Genomic DNA, 16128 nt, shown 5'->3' on the forward strand with positions numbered 1-16128 from the left:
ATAACCACAGTTTTAAATGCAGGTATAAAATAAACGGCATTGCAACAATGCAGATAGTGATCAAACCAATGTGCCTCGAAAGGTGCTTTAATTCAGGATAGGGCATAGCTAATAAAAATGGATAATAATATGTTTGCTCGTTTCTTTTTATTTGTGATCAGCAGGAAATCCAACAAAAATTTTAAAAGAACGATTGAAAATGTCAGACACATCTAGCTTTATTTCTTTATCGGAAAAATCCCAAGAAACACAACCAAAAATACTTTAGTTTCTGCTAGATAGTGACAAAAATACACCACAAGGAGTTATAAATTATTCCTTTTTTTACATTAGCTGAAAATCAACACGATTGACAATGAAATATTACATGTGAAAACATGAGAAATATGGTTCTGCACTTGTGTTAAATACTAATCATTACAATGCTCTACCAAGCTTCAGCTACAAATTTGATAATTCATGTGAAATCTAATGTATAAATCCCCATACTGCATCCCTTAATATCAGGAATTCATCTGTACAGCAGTTAATCAGTCTATCCCTTTCCAAGCATAAGTATTACTGTAGTATGCAGGAGCTACAGAGCACCTAAGTGTCTGCAGGCATGGGAGAAATATATGTTATCAACTGCTCTTCAACCAACAGCTGTATTACATAAGCTTATCTTATCTGTTTTACTTCTAGAAAAGTGCAGCCATTGAGGGTGACAACATCATATGATTATAATTGTACACGTCAGCTAAACGTGCAAAATTTCATGCACATAAACTGCTCATGCAGGAAATGCTCTATTTCAAAGAATGAATAAATGTGCACCACCTCTGGCTTGGGGAGGGAGCTCACTGAACACTTTGTGAAGGTTATTTTTGAAATTCAATTAAACAATAAGAACAAAGTCATTGAAGACAGATTTCTTCAAGTTGCCTATTTAAAAATGAGTTTATAATGTGAAGTGCAGCAACACCAAACATGCCTTTGTACAAAAAACTTCAGAATCAATTACAAATCAACAAGGACAAGGGACAAAAGAAACAACTATTGTAGAATCCAAATACTGCTTCTTTTTTGAACTGCTACGACAGTCCATTATTAGCAACCTTAACACCTTTCACTTGGTTTTATGTTTTGAAAAACGTCACCCATGGTAAGTTGCTCAGTGACTATCACTGCTTGAGGATTTTGAATCATGTTCTGCTGGTTTCTCAGCTGATGCAGCAGGCAGCCATGGAGAAACTGACCGGGAGGTGGTTTGTTTAGCCAGGCTGTAATGGCTGATGACTGTGTAGAATCGCCCTCGGGAAGTAGAGTCTTGTGCTGAGTAGTAGGCTTCAAGAGATGCTGGTATACAGCGTTTATGCTGCCAGGAAAAAAATAAAATAAAATTAGCATTGCTTGCTTAATTTTTTAAAAATCTTAAAATAGCTAATTAGGCTTGAAGTAAAATAAAACATTTATGGATCTGTACTTTCCCACCATCCCAAAGTAGTTAAAATGTTGCCTGCTGGGATGCCGTAGCCATGGAGAAAATCATGTTTGAGCTGAGTGCAGCCCCTTGTTAATTATTTTGACTGATCATATGAGGCAGCCCATATATACATTGCAACAAGGGAAGTTGCCATGGCAACATGATTCAAGTCAGCTAGTTATCAAAAGCTCTACTGTGCTGGAGTGGCATGTTTTTCACTTATCTTTACAGTGTAAGCATTGGTGATTCAGAATATGGACTTGATGCATCGTTCACTTATACCCAAGAGTTTCGATTTCATGTAGCTGATGGCCAACTACCAGCATAGGTTTTACTGTATCCATCTATGTACCTTTGATCTGTACTCATCTTGTATGTTTTTATGTTCTGTATTGTCTTATATAAAATTTCAATCACTACATTGTTCAAATATTGCTTTGGACAGCTCGGTTATTTTTCCGTCCAAGTTACAATGGTAGTCAATATAGAACAAGCATACGGCCTTAATAAAATGCCCAGACTCCCCTGATAGTTCAGTTGGTTTGTTCAGTGAATAGCTGAACAATCCAGATCAAGCAGGTCCAAGATTCAATCCCTCAGCCAGCTGATGTCAGCCAGGACAGAAGTAGGGATGCTACAATTGGCCTCAGTACCCCTGGAAGGGAAATTCAGCCAGGATTCCCACTCTTAATTGCTATCCAGCGTTCCTTGCTGGAAATGTACATGAGTGGTCACTGGGTGAAGACAGCAACAAATTTGATTGTAATGACCCCACATCTGAATTCCCTGCTAATACTCACTGTCAAGAACTCCACATAAGGGGCAATTGGGTGAGGTATGGAGGACACCTGATAACCGTGGAACTGCACCGCAGCAAGGAGTCAATATTTTCAGAAGAGAAAATTGGTGAGAAAAGAAGAGGAAAAAAAGCAACAGCCCTGTCCAAACGGCTGGGTGGCACTGTAGACTGAAGTTATGAAAGTTTCCTCTCTGCCAGCTGTAAGGGCCTTACATGGAATGAGTCAGGGCACTCTCATTCCTGCATCTGGGGCTTGAGTGCAGACACAAAACCAACAAGGATCTGGCACAAATTAAAGTACTTCCATCTAAACGGAGACCCCTATTGTAGGGGATTTCTTGCCCAACTACAAATACTGCCAGGATATTTCAATTTTTTTTGTTAAATCTACATGCTTTCACAATGGTCACAATGTAAAATGGTGGCTTCAGTTGGCAGGATTTGCCACCAGGCATCATGTTGGAACACCAAAAAACTGTGCCATATAGTAGAGGGATGTACATTCGGTCCCATCTAAGCTCACCTCCAAGGGTCATTGCGGCTAGGATTGCAACTTGCAGTCCTTTTTTAAATTTGTTTTTGGGATGTGGGCAACACAGGCAAAGCCACATTCGTTGCACATCCCTAGTTGCCCTGAAAGGTGGTGGTAGTCCTTCTCCTTGAACCACTGCGATTCTTGTGATGGTGGTGCTCCCACAATGGTGTCCGATTACTGAATTTCATGGCTAATGGTACTAGGCTCCCTTCTCTGAAGGACATTAGTGAACCAACTGGGTTTTTACAACAATCTGACAGCTTTCAAGGATATTTTTCTGGTGCCAGCCCACAAATTACCAGATTTATTTAATTCAATTTCACAACTCACCATGGTAGGATTTGATCTCAGTACCATAACAACTAGCCTATTGCATCCCTGCACTCCCGTTATATGACACAAAATGGTTTTATTTTTAATAATTTGCCAGGCAAAATTATTGCATTCTGGTGCTGATCAAAGAAAAGTACACTATAGGTTAGAAAGTCCACTCAGTTATTGGCAAAAGGAAACATAGAGCTTTGCACAGAAATAGTTTTTATTACTCACTTTACTATCCATAAATGCAACTGTGCCCACTTGGGAAAACTGCACCCAATATTCTTTTCACTTTTCCTATGTATTCCCAGAGGTTATGTTACCAACATCATTCCATTCAGCTAAATAACATTTCTGAATTTGCAGACTAGTTTAATTTGGAATGACACAATTCATTGATGTAAAATCAACAAGAATTAAAAGTGATGAAGCATATGGGAAGTATAGCCTATAATTGCTCTGAATCAGCATGAGGTAAAATATCGAATTAAAAATCATTTTAGCTGATAATCAGGCAGTTAGCTAGCTGTGATCCTTGCTCAATTATACAATACCAGAATAAAATGTTAAACATCAAATATATAAACACATTATATTAACAAATATATAAGGATATATGGCAAAATGTTTTATATTTATATTTTGTGTTTTAAATATAACTAAAATTTTAAAATTAGCATATTTACTGATAATGTTATTGCCCAGTAATCAGCTATTGCCAATTGTACAACCCACCAATTATAGGTGTAATTGCTACAAGTCATTAAACTTGTAGCAATCACACCACAATTGTTAATTTTTTGGCATACACCATTACAGTTTGGGTTTTTCCATAAGTAAACCAAGTCCTTTATGAATAAAAAACTATTTTTATTCACCGCCACGTACAGGATACAGTGCCCAGGTTTCACACCTATCTCCAGTCATGGTAAACTACTTACTGGCAAATATGTGGTATGATCACCATGTTCTCCCATTACCTTCAAAGGTGGAAAAAGCACATTGGCAAACCAATGCGTGCAAACTAAAACTGCTGGTCAAATTTATTTGCAAGTGAAATAATATGCAGAACCAAAAAGACACAACAAGATAGTAAACCAGCACAATACCTAAAAATATAACTAGAATCAAGCCACAAGGAATTAATATACCTTTTTCTTGCTATTTCTGACAGATCATTTCAAACTATCAGGTTTCTCTCTTTCATCGATCTTCAAGGTGAGGTTTTGTATGTGGACAACATAAATTTTGGTTTGCCCACAGAGTTATTTGCTTTTTAGCCAGAACTGCAATTTTATGTTATGGGACTTCTTTTACATAAAGCCACTTTGTTTTGAAGTAAGCAAACCAAGATGTTAACAGTCATTACACCCCAGAAGATAACAGCTGGAAATTTCAATTTCCTTTGTATATTTTCCTCCTGCATAGTTTTCACACCATACAATGAATATTCCTAATGGCTCAGCAGAGAGAACCAGAGAGAATAAGATCATCTTTGTCCCTGTCTTGTCAAGCTGCACACATTATCACCTGCAGTTTTGTTCCCTGCCATCAAAGGGATCAAAGGGATTTGTTTTATCACAGTCTGTTTTCCTACAGGTCCAGTGGCTGTCTGCCATTTTGTAGTTTAATGACAGTCTACCTATTTAAGAAAGAAATATCGGATCATTTTTGCAATGCAATGCACCGTTCACATATGGGCATAACTAGAACAGGGAATGGGTTGGAAAATCCCAGCAGTCAGCCTCATAGGAATCGCTCAGACTCATGTTTTATTGTAGGGAATTTAACTCTTTGATTAGCCAATCAGAAATGTTATGATGGGCATTACTCTGGAAATTTCTCTTGTTCTCAGGAAACTTGAGGAGAAAGAGGAGAAACAGGAATGATGAAAACAATGTCTGTCAGTATCAGAGGTGCGCTGCACGAATCTGCTGTTATCCACGTGTTGGACCATAGACTGCGCCAGAGTTAATCGGACATTTTGGAGACGTGCCTTCACCTCCTATGTTTTACCTGGTGGGCGTTTCTCCAGGTCAGGATTGTGGCTTGAATTATGCATCATCTTGTTATACAGAAAAGCAACCTTCAGATGCTGTAAGTTGAAGGAGCACATGTACAGTGACAGATATGTGTCCAACCTGCAAGCCAACCTAGGTGCCAGGAACTAACAATGCATCATGTAGTGTTACAGTGGATTGCAGTGTGATGCCCTTGTTAGATGTCAGTGCGGCAAAGCTTTCAATTGTATGTTGCATCTTTAATACATACCCTACTTAGGCATGGGTATGCATGACACGCAACAAAAGAGCTGTAAGTTTGTGCAAGAGCTTGGCATGGACGTACAGTAAATCTGGGACAGGATGATAGGCAACACTTTGCAGTATGTAATCTTGAGCAACCTACCTGATATATGGTACTGTTGGGTAGTCTTCCCTTGCCATATTCCTTAAAATGTGTTGTCTTCTTCCGTTCCCATATCCTAAAAGTAGCCTACACAGCATTATGCCTGGTCACCACCTCCTGCCAAGAATGATGACTGCCACCCCCTAAGAAGGGTGCCCTGGAGAATCAAACAGGGCAACTTTCCTCACATTCATCTCATACAGCAGCACCTCTACTTCGTCAGCCAGGGTTGAGTGCTGCATCATTCCGTCACGTACCCACAGAATCCATCTGCATGCATCTTCGTGAAGTTTCATTTTTGCCTGCACTTCTTCCCTCCTCATCCCCTTCAAAGCCTGCCAAAGGGTCAAATGCATCTTCAGCACCTTCTAAAAGCTCTCATAATGCCTAGATTCCTACTTACCTTTATGTGATGCATCTCTTTAAAATTCAACTAAAACATGACTTTGTTCCCATTCCCCCACCCCAACCCCCCAACCAATCCATGAGGCTAGCTCTTTGCACAAGGCAGCTATGAATAATTATGCCCACAAACTGATCCTGCAAAATTGCAGGCTGTCAGCTCACTGCACTTTTGGCTAGCTTTGCACCAGGAGTTAGGCATTTAAGCTTACACTCAGTCTGGACTTGTATATGAAATAAAGACAGAAATTTGTGTTTCTGTAACATTAAAAGCATTGAACTTCATGATGAACTGGAACTTGCATAACCTCATCTTGAAGGTAGATAAAAGAGACTGACAGAGGATCTGTTGCTTGTCAGAAACCGTAAGAAGCAACTTTCCAAAAAGGATACATTAACTCCTCATGGATTGATTATGGTTTATTCTTCCCGGTTAATTTCCCACTCCATTCCCACCCCGTGGCTATTTCAACGCCTTGTTTTTTTTGGGGGTGGCTAAGTGATGCATCCCTTTAAAATTCAACTAAAACATGACTTTGCAGTCGCATTCCCCCAACCCCCACCCATTAGGCTAGCTCTTTGCACAAGGCCAAAGCTTCGCAGGCAGCTATCAATAATTATGCACACAAACTGACCCTGCAAAATTCTCAAGGGCAATTAGGTATGGCCAATAAATGCTGGCCTTGCCAGCGACGCCAACATCCCATGAACGAATAAAAAAAAAGGCGCCTGCCTGAATCAGGGAGGAACCTAATACATTTGTGCAAATCAAAGTCCGATGATATAAAAAGGTCCCTGATGGTATTTTAACCGCCAACTGGGCTGGACGCCTGCTGTGACTGTCCCGCTTAGTGAAACCTAGTCTGAAAGAAGAGACTCTGGAAGGTAGGTTTCAAACTTTCCCTGGTGGGGCCAGAAGGAGCAGGTGTGCTTCTCCGGACACCACAAATAAATTCTAGGTCTCTGCTGCCTCAGGTTTCCTCCCTTCCCACCCGCGAGATCCTGCCTAAGCCCCTCCCCACGTGTGCACGACTTCCCGTGACTTCCAGGCCACCCGATCTTCAACTACAAGCAGCCGACCAGATGCCTCTTTCCAACTGTTTCAGACGGGCAGCTGGCCAATGGATGAAAATGATATCTGGCTGTTAAAATCTGCGTCTCTCCTGTACTCAACCCCGGCCAGGCCTCCCACTCGCCCAGCCGGCTTCCTGTCCAGTAGCTAAAATATCCCCTATACAATCATAGAAATTTACAGCACAAAAGGAAGTCATTTGGCCCATTGTGTCTGTGCCGACTCATTGCTAATTTAAATCCATTGTCCTGTTCTCTCCCATAGCCCTGTATCTTTCTCTACCACAAATATTTATTCAATTTTCCCTTCAAAGATGCAATGATCCCTGCCTCAACTATTCCCTGTAGCAAATCCATGATCCAACAACACTTAACATAAAGAACTTTCTCCTAACCTCTTCTTACTCTCTTAGCAATTTTAAATTGACAAACAATATATAGTATAAAAAGTAATGGGCACAGAGGGGGAAAAATTCGATAGAGCCTATTATTGGGCATAGGTAGCATCATCCGCTAATAACCCGCGTCCAATGACCCCAGTGCAGGCAGGACGAGAACTTTGTCCGGCCTCAGTACTCATCGTCAATCTGCATTGAAATCCAGGCCTTGCACGTCGATTCAATGCAATTCGTACTTTTCACCAGCAGGGGGAGACCCAATCTCTTAAAGGGAGGATGTCTCTTAAAATCTCTTAAAGGTAGCCGATACCTGTTATTTGCTAAAAGTAACACTCTGCTGCCTGCACAGAGTCTGAATGGAGATCAGACATCGCACGCGTAAAACACAGATGCAGGTCCCGTCCCTATGTTTACACACTGATGAGTTATGTTAAAACAATGAATAAAGGTTGCACACTACTAAATCCTTCATCCTCCAATCTGCATGCCAGACCTCATCAATCTGCCGATTTGAGTTTGTACCAGGCCTGCGAGAGAGCGTGTTCCAAGGTTCTCTGCTGACACACTAGAGGCCTTGGTGCAAGAGGTGGACAGTAGGAGGGACATCCTATATCCGCGGGAGTGGGGGGGGGACAAGAGGCCCTCCAGACATATGGCCAAAAGGCAGTGGGAGGCAGCGGGGGACGGTCAATGCCAGGCGCACAGCACCACAAACATGGATGCATGACACAAGTGGTCAAGGTGAGTGAGGTCAACTGCCAAGTGGCGTCACCTACCAACTGCACCATTAGCCGCATCCACTGGTCCACTCACTACACCCCCCATTACCCACATACCAACAAACTCTTTCCATCAGTACTCAACCCTTCCAATCAGATGCTTCCTCTCACCGTCACACATTACCACTGTGGCAAGCCGTCAACCTACAATTCACAGGTCACACACACTAGCAGTTATTCAACTATGACAGGTACATCACCCAGACATACGTCCCGCTTTCTTGCAGAAGAACATGGCGCATAACAGGAGGCAGCAAGTGGCAGTGGCATTTAGCCCCTCAAGCCTGTTCCGCCATTCAATGAACTCATGCTGGACCTGTGACCTAACTCCATATACCCACTTTAGCCCCATATCCCTTAAAACCCTTGGTTCACAGAAATCTATCAATCTCAGATTAAGAATTCACAATTCAGCTTGCATCAGCTGCCGTTTGCAGAAGAGCATTCCAAACTTTGTTTTTTATTCGTTCTTGGGATGTGGGTGTCGCTGACGAAGCCAGCATTTTATTGCCCATCCCTAATTGCCCTTGAGAAGGTGGTGGTGAGCTGCCTTCTTGAACCGCTGCAGTCTATGTGGTGAAGGTTCTCACACAGTGCTGTTAGGAAGGGAGTTCCAGGATTTTGACCCAGTGACGATGAAGGAACGGCGATATATTTCCAAGTCGGGATGGTGTGTGACTTGGAGGGGAACGTGCAAGTGGTGTTGTTCCCATGCGCCTGCTGCCCTTGTCCTTCTAGGTGGTAGAGGTCGCGGGTTTGGGAGGTGCTGTTGAAGAAGCCTTGGCAAGTTGCTGCAGTGCATCCTGTGGATGGTACACACTGTAGTCACAGTGCATCGGTGGTGAAGGGAGTGAATGTTTAGGGTGGTGGATGGGGTGCCAATCAAGCGGGCTGCTTTGTCCTGGATGGTGTCGAGCTTCTTGAGTGTTATTGGAGCTGCACTCATCCAGGCAAGTGGAGAGTATTCCATCACACTCCTGATTTGTGCCTTGTAGATGGTGGAAAGGCTTTGTGGAGTCAGGAGGTGAGTCACTCGCCGCAGAATACCCAGCCTCTGACCTACTCTTGTAGCCACAGTATTTATGTGGCTGGTCCAGTTAAATTTCTGGTCAATGGTGACCCCCCAGGATGTTGATTGTGGGGGATTCGGCGATGGTAATGCTGTTGAATGTCAAGGGGAGGTGGTTAGACTGTCTCTTGTTGGAGATGGTCATTGCCTGGCACTTGTCTGGCGCGAATGTTACTTGCCACTTATCAGCCCAAGCCTGGATGTTGTCCAGGTCTTGCTGCATGCAGGCATGGACTTTGCATGTAAAAGCGTTTCCTAACTTCACTCCTGCACATCCTGGTTCTAGATATTAGGCTATGTCCCTGCATCCTGGTATTCAAGTATAGGAGACCTCCAAAAACAGTTACAAATGTCTCGGCAGCCAGAAACAATAATCCAGCCACTAACCTGTAAATCCTGCATGGTCCCTTTAAATAGCGCTGGTGGGGGTCCTCTGGGCTCTCTAAGACACGTTCAGATGGTCATGGTTAAGACTGTGAGTTGAGTTGAACGTTAAGTGCCAAAATGGTGTCTATCACTTTAAATCAGTGCTGTACACTGATTGTATCCATTTTCTCCCTACTTTACATGCTTCCGGAGTTCGGTATTTGCACATGCGCTAACTCCTATACCAAGATGGCGTCCGGCACACATCACGCTGGAAACGTGCGTGCGCAGCCAAGACGCCATCTTTGATGTTCAAGAGGCCGCATAGCGCCGTAACAATGGGCACTACACGGCCCAATTTAGCGCCCAGAGTATTGATTTCAAGGCTGCAATCACATCTCTGAATTCAAGGAAAAGTTCCAAACAGCTTGGGATTCACTTTTGAAATTGTTACTGTTATCTGAACTACTTGAGATTAGTGCTGTCTATTTACTCCCAACTATCTTCTCCTCAGCCTAAATTTTGCAATTATAATATTTCAAGAAAACAAGTTTCCGCTTTCTACTCATTATTGCCAAAAACCACCTATAAATTATATGATAATGCTATCTTCTCTAAGATCTTGAAAGGAGTACGGGCATCACTGCAGTGAATACTTGGTGGAAGAATTTTTTAAAAAAAATAAAAGCCCTGAAATTCCTGAGTTGGGGAGAATGTAAGTCGGCAATTGCACCTTTGCAGGGCAGGAATTTTTGAAAAAAGCACCACAGCTCTCAACTTTTATGCCAAATGCTGATCCCAGGGAGCCACAGCGGACCTTTTCCAAGATTAGTCAACTTGCTATGCACTCCTCTATAAGACAATTTACCAGTGCCCTCTTTGCCAAGGCATCTCAATTGATAAAATTTGACAGTGCTCCCAGTCAGATGGCTGAGAGGACCATCAAATTTCTCAGTTGCCATATTTCTCAAGATTGTTGGGGTAATTGATCCCATGTGTCTTTGTGTGCTCCAAAAGTAAACCCCCATATTTATATGAACTGCAAAAACTTCCATTCCCTAAATATGCAGCTCGTTTACAGTGATAGGCACAGCTCCTTGCTCATGAATTCACGATGTCCTCGGAACTGTCATGATGCTTTTATACTTTTGTCAGTTCAGTGTCCCAGCTTTATTTCAACAACAGAGGCAAGAGTTAGAGTGACTGCTAGGTGACAAGGTACCCACTACTCCCATGGCTCATGATACCTTTGTAAGACCACCAGCGCTGCAGAGGAGCACTACAGTGAAACACACATGAAGACAAGGATAAGAATTAAGCAAGCCATCTGGATGCTCAAAGGAAGATTCCAGTGTCTGGATAGGTCATGGGGTGCTGAACTCTGTTTCACAAATTATGGTTGCATGTTGCGTGCTTTACAAATTTGCAGTCAGGCAAACTGATGTTAGATGTCCATGGATGATACCAGAAAGCCTGATGGTAACATGGCTTATGCTGTAGATCCAGCCCATGAAGTACAGAATGCAGGTGAAGTGGCAATGGCTGCTAGACTGCTGAGAGACAGATTCATTTGGCTCAACTTCACACATGAATATAGCATTATTATTTGGAAGTGTCAGCTCATCAAAGCTTGGTCCTTCAGAGATGGAAGCACCTGCGGGAGCTGATGGAGTGCTGACATGAGAGGAAACAGCCTTTGAGGCATGCACACCAGATTCCCCACTGGTACTGGGAACAGGATTCTGGTTACCAATGATCAGCGGGAGAATGAACCTCATGAAATCAGCAAGATCCTTAAATTCCTGAGAGTCAACCAAATATTCTCCAGTCCCTTCAAGATGCTGCCCTGTCTGCTTTGCAATCCAGTTGACTGACCTCTCTAGACAAACGCCTAAGACCTGCAGTCCTTCATTCAGTGCCTCCACATTGAGTTGACTGGTTTGCCTGGATCTCTCATGAAACACGGAAAGGTTTGCAGATGCTTCTGGAGATGCCACTTACTCCAGACCGCTATGCAATGTGTTTAACCTCATTCTGGATGTTGACTGAATGCAGATGAAGTGGCAATGGTTGCAGGGCAGTGCATCCACCACTATCCAAGCCTTCAGCCCTACATGTTGGGAGAGGCCATATGTGTCTGATGCTCTGCTAGGATCCTTCACTTCATGGCAGGATCCCTGATATCATCTATGTCCCCTACAGCCAGGGGCTGACATGTGTTACCCCTCTGCTCAACCACATCAGGCTCTTCTTACACATCTGCATCCTCTGGCTTCCTTGTGCACTATGTCTCACCATATATAAGTTCCTCATCTACACTCCAGTGGGTGTCTCTGGGCTGCAGAGTGGAAGGGAAAGGGTGAATGACAGAGTGGATGAGAGGTCACCAGTGTTGCCAGATGTAGAGGGGACTGCAATATCTTGTTCTTCAGCATCCTCCTCAGCCACTCTTTCCATTTAAACTGTGCTGCTGCATGTGATGGCTTCTTCCTTGGTACTCCAACAATGGCATCCCTCAGTTCCCTAATTTGGACAGCAGCACTTCCACATCAACCTCGGAGAAGATAAATGCATACTTTTTCCCTGTTGCAGTAGTCATTTCACTCCCTCTTCCAAGAGCCTCTCAGTCCTTTAACTACATACAACCCTTTAATAAGAAATATCCGCCCTTGTCCGTGCCTTCCTGAATTTTCCACCCTCCCTCAGCATATCTGGTCCCCTACTGGCGGAACTCACATCCTTGCCCTACCAGCACTGTGGGAGTTAGCTGATCCTGGGATTTCTGATGGGGTCAGCCTTCTTGGATTTCGATGGATGTAAATCTCGTCTCACCGCTCTTACACCACACCAATGAGAACCTCGGAATTTCCAGGCCATCATTTTTGGCCATTCAAGCCTACTTTCAAAACTTTAAAACTTTTTGATGAACAAAATCAAATTTGTAGCATAGCTCTGTAAATACATAACCAAATCCATGATTACATTCGAATTAGTGAAAATCTTCTTTGTGCTGAAAAACGTGCAAATATATTTCTGCTTCCAATGAAAGGGAACCCCTCTTGCCTGGATCTATGCCCACACAACCCTTCTAATTTACTACGGTGCTCAATATCAGTAATGACACAAGTTACTCTCATAAAAATTCACATTTTTATATCTATGCGATGCCACATTTGAGCCCACAAATGATGTAAATCACGATGAAATAGTGACAACAGACTAGCCATTGCTCTGCTGATGGACTTCAAATTCTATCAGTTACAAATTTGAAAGTAAGATTAGTTTATTCCACAAATTCAATGTGCTGATGGAAGGGGTCTCTTTTTTTTTCAACCCTTACCTTGTACACAAATCCATCTGGGCAACTGTGATCGTAGGTGAAGGCTTTGTACACCACGAGGAACACGATACAGGCAAGAAAAGCAAGAGCGAGAAAAATGAGAATGGTAACCTGTAACACAAGAAAAAAATGAAACCCAAATGATCAATTTATAAATTCGTAATAAGTATATTGGTTATGTTCACAAACATCTTACAATTCCATTTAACATTTTAACAGTTTTCATGGCTCATATATAGTATTTACATTTTATGGATTGATCAATACAAAAAACTCCCACATGTCAAATGACGATCTTTGTTATCTTTGGTACCAGTACACTGAGGCTTCTTGGAGAAATTTTTCATTACAATACTAACATTTATTGTAATTCAATCGTGCCCAGTGGCAGGCTGCTTGTAATTTTAACTTTCCCATCTTATTCCCATCTGCATGACAGGAGGCTGCCACCAGAAACTTGTGGGAACGGACCCCGGCAATCAGATAAGTGCGTCAAGAAAGGGGACAGATCTCAATCGTGGTTGGAAGAGGGGGGAAGCCTGGGACAGGAGAGGCCCAAGGTTTCCTTGTGGGGCCCAGAGGAGCACTCCTGCTCCTCCAGGCCACAAGGAAACCTTAAAAAATTATATTAACTTACCTTCTCGGCCCTATACTGGGCCTGCTCCTGCGTGGTGCCAGGTTACCCTAGCGAGGCTGGCACCGAACGCATGACTACGGTTTAAAATCTCGTCAGGGCTTGTATCGTATCATCAGTCATGGCATTTCAATGAGGCCCTCATCTGCCTGGGGCAAGGGCCTCTGATGCTGCCCCAAACGCGACTGTTAAAATAGCATGAGTGTGGCATGGAGACAGTAAGTGCCATTCTCGTCGCCTGCAAGGGGTTGAAATCAACCCTCATTGCTCGATTACTGGCTCGCATGTGTAAAAGATATTGGGAGCCACTGGTGTCTGTGGAACCATCCCACAGCAAAAGTAACTGTCTTCGTGACTGGACAGGTAAGTTGAAAAAAACTGGAAGTTACAAAAACGGAAACCTGGTTGTGGAACACACCACCATCAAGCAAATTAAACCTGGTTGGTGCAGGCACAAGAGATTTCTGTGGCAATAAGCGTCTTCAAACCAGCTCCATTCTGGATCTCTGTCAACAATGCTCAAAACTGAATAGCTTGCCATAGGCTCCTCCCCCAAAATATTGGGATAGTGCATCCGCCATTTTAGAAAATCCCCCATTACTTCAGCTTCAAGTTGATGTGTTTCATCTTTGCATGGACAGGCCACTGGTTATGCCTTTCTTCCATTAGCCCCAGCAGTTGTAAAATGTGAGTGTAAGTGGGCCATCTACACAACCTGAGGGTGAGGGACGGTGAGGGTGAGATGCTATTTCTCTCAAATAAAAAAGTGGAGACTAGACCATTTCCCTGTCTGAAGTTGAGATGTTCTTTGGTAATCTACATACATATTTAATTTGTCACGCTCTGATTATTGCAGCATTTGTGTGCGAAATGTTCTCTCTGTGTCTTTTCGTGCACATTAATAACCATGAATGTTTTCAATAAAATTATTTATTTCTACATTTAAAAATATAGACAACACTAATGTTTACTGAGTTAAGTAAGTACACCCGCCTCAGTATACATGCTGTCGTTAGAAAGCAGCCTATTGCTTCCTAGTTGAAATGCTTACTGTAAACTGGACATCCAAAAGGGAACACTTCAAAATGATTTCCTCTACTTTGTGCAGCACTGTGTCCAGGTTTATCTTTTTTGATGTTATTCAGTATTTCATAATTGAAATGTTCTTAATTTTTAACAAGTTGTCCTCATTGACAGTGATACCTAAGAGTTAATTACTTTTCACACAGCACAGACAGCAACATTACTGACACTTTCATTTTTGGAAGGTGACTGTGGAGGCTCCATTTCCAACACATCAATAGATTCTTTCTGACAACAGCTTGGGACAGTGAGGAAAAAAACACATCAAATATACATAACAAATGTCACTTTTTACAGTGAGATATGCTTAAGAAATTAAATAGATCTAAGAAAAAAATGTGCCTCAGTCTGTTTTTTCCCACACATTTAACAGAAGTTGTGAAAGGTCAGCAGCAAAGATCTAAGAGGTCAGCATCCTTTAAGAACTGCTAGCTGACACTGATGACATTTAGAACGGCTAAGCACAGCGTATCAACCACTGTGTGCTGTTAGTGCTGAGGAGAGAGCTCTGTGATTTGTTCCATACCTGATGAGTAAATAACAGTGGGCTCTAAATTGGGCCGTGTAGCGCCCATTGTTTCGGCGCTACACGGCCTCTCCGACATCCAAGATGGCATCTTAGCTGTGCACGCGCATTTCCAGCGTGACATGCGCCGGACGCCATCTTGGTATAGGAGTTAGCGTATGCGCAAATACCAAACGTTGGAAGAATGTAAAGTAGGAAGAAAATGCATGCAATCAGTGTGCAACGCTGATTTAAAGTGATCGACACCATTTTGGACCTTAACGCTCAACTCAGTCTTAATCACGCACAGCTGAACGTGTCTAACATTGCCTGGAGGAAACCCCACCAGTGCTCTTTAATGGGGCCATACAGGTGTTGCAGGTTATTTGCTAGATTATTGCTTCTGGCTGCTGGTGGAGCAGGAAGTGTTTTTTGAAGCTCCCTATTCTTACTTAGAGATCCAAGAGTACATTTGAGAGTGGTTTGGCAGGTACTGCCTTACGGTTCGGAAAGTTACAACCGTGGTTGAACAACATTCCTGGCAACCAAGAGCGGTCTGCTAGGGCTCCCGCTGGGCATTAAGCATGGCTGGGAGCATGCAAAGAGACCACGCATAGCAGGTCAAGCTGTGAGGAGGTGGAGGACGAGGAGGTGCAGGGCGCTGAGCAGGAGGTCCTACCAATGAGCGCCTTCCAGGACCAATTCTCTTACCTCAACATGACCGAGGAGGATTGCATCTGATGCCTGAGGTTTACCAAGGAAGCCGTGACGGAGATCTGTCAACTGGTGCGGCCACAACTGCAGCCTCAGAGCAGGGCAAGGACAGCATTGCCTGTGGCTGTGAAGGTCACCGTGGCACTGAATTTCTACAACTCAGGAGCATTTCAGGCCTCTGCTGGCGACATGTGCAACATCTCGCAGTATGCAGTGCACTGCTGCATAACGGAGGTCACTGACG

The 16128-nt window shown here is 43.1% G+C and overlaps 1 protein-coding gene across 3 annotated transcripts in view; it reads right to left on the bottom strand.

The window, feature by feature from the left end:
* Positions 1 to 273: 273 nt before the first annotated feature.
* The window catches only part of nsg2 (neuronal vesicle trafficking associated 2), a 90811-nt gene continuing 74956 nt past the window's right edge, over positions 274 to 16128 (bottom strand). For all 3 annotated transcript variants that reach the window (XM_067995850.1, XM_067995849.1, XM_067995847.1), the window contains 2 exons: positions 12949 to 13059; positions 274 to 1357 (listed from right to left, as the gene is read on the bottom strand). In XM_067995850.1, the coding sequence (XP_067851951.1) occupies positions 1154 to 1357; positions 12949 to 13059 (315 nt within the window). In that variant the 3' untranslated portion in view covers positions 274 to 1153. The remainder of the gene's footprint in view (positions 1358 to 12948; positions 13060 to 16128) is intronic.

This window comes from Heptranchias perlo, chromosome 14 (genome assembly GCF_035084215.1).
Source record: "Heptranchias perlo isolate sHepPer1 chromosome 14, sHepPer1.hap1, whole genome shotgun sequence".
Lineage (NCBI taxonomy): Eukaryota > Metazoa > Chordata > Chondrichthyes > Hexanchiformes > Hexanchidae > Heptranchias > Heptranchias perlo.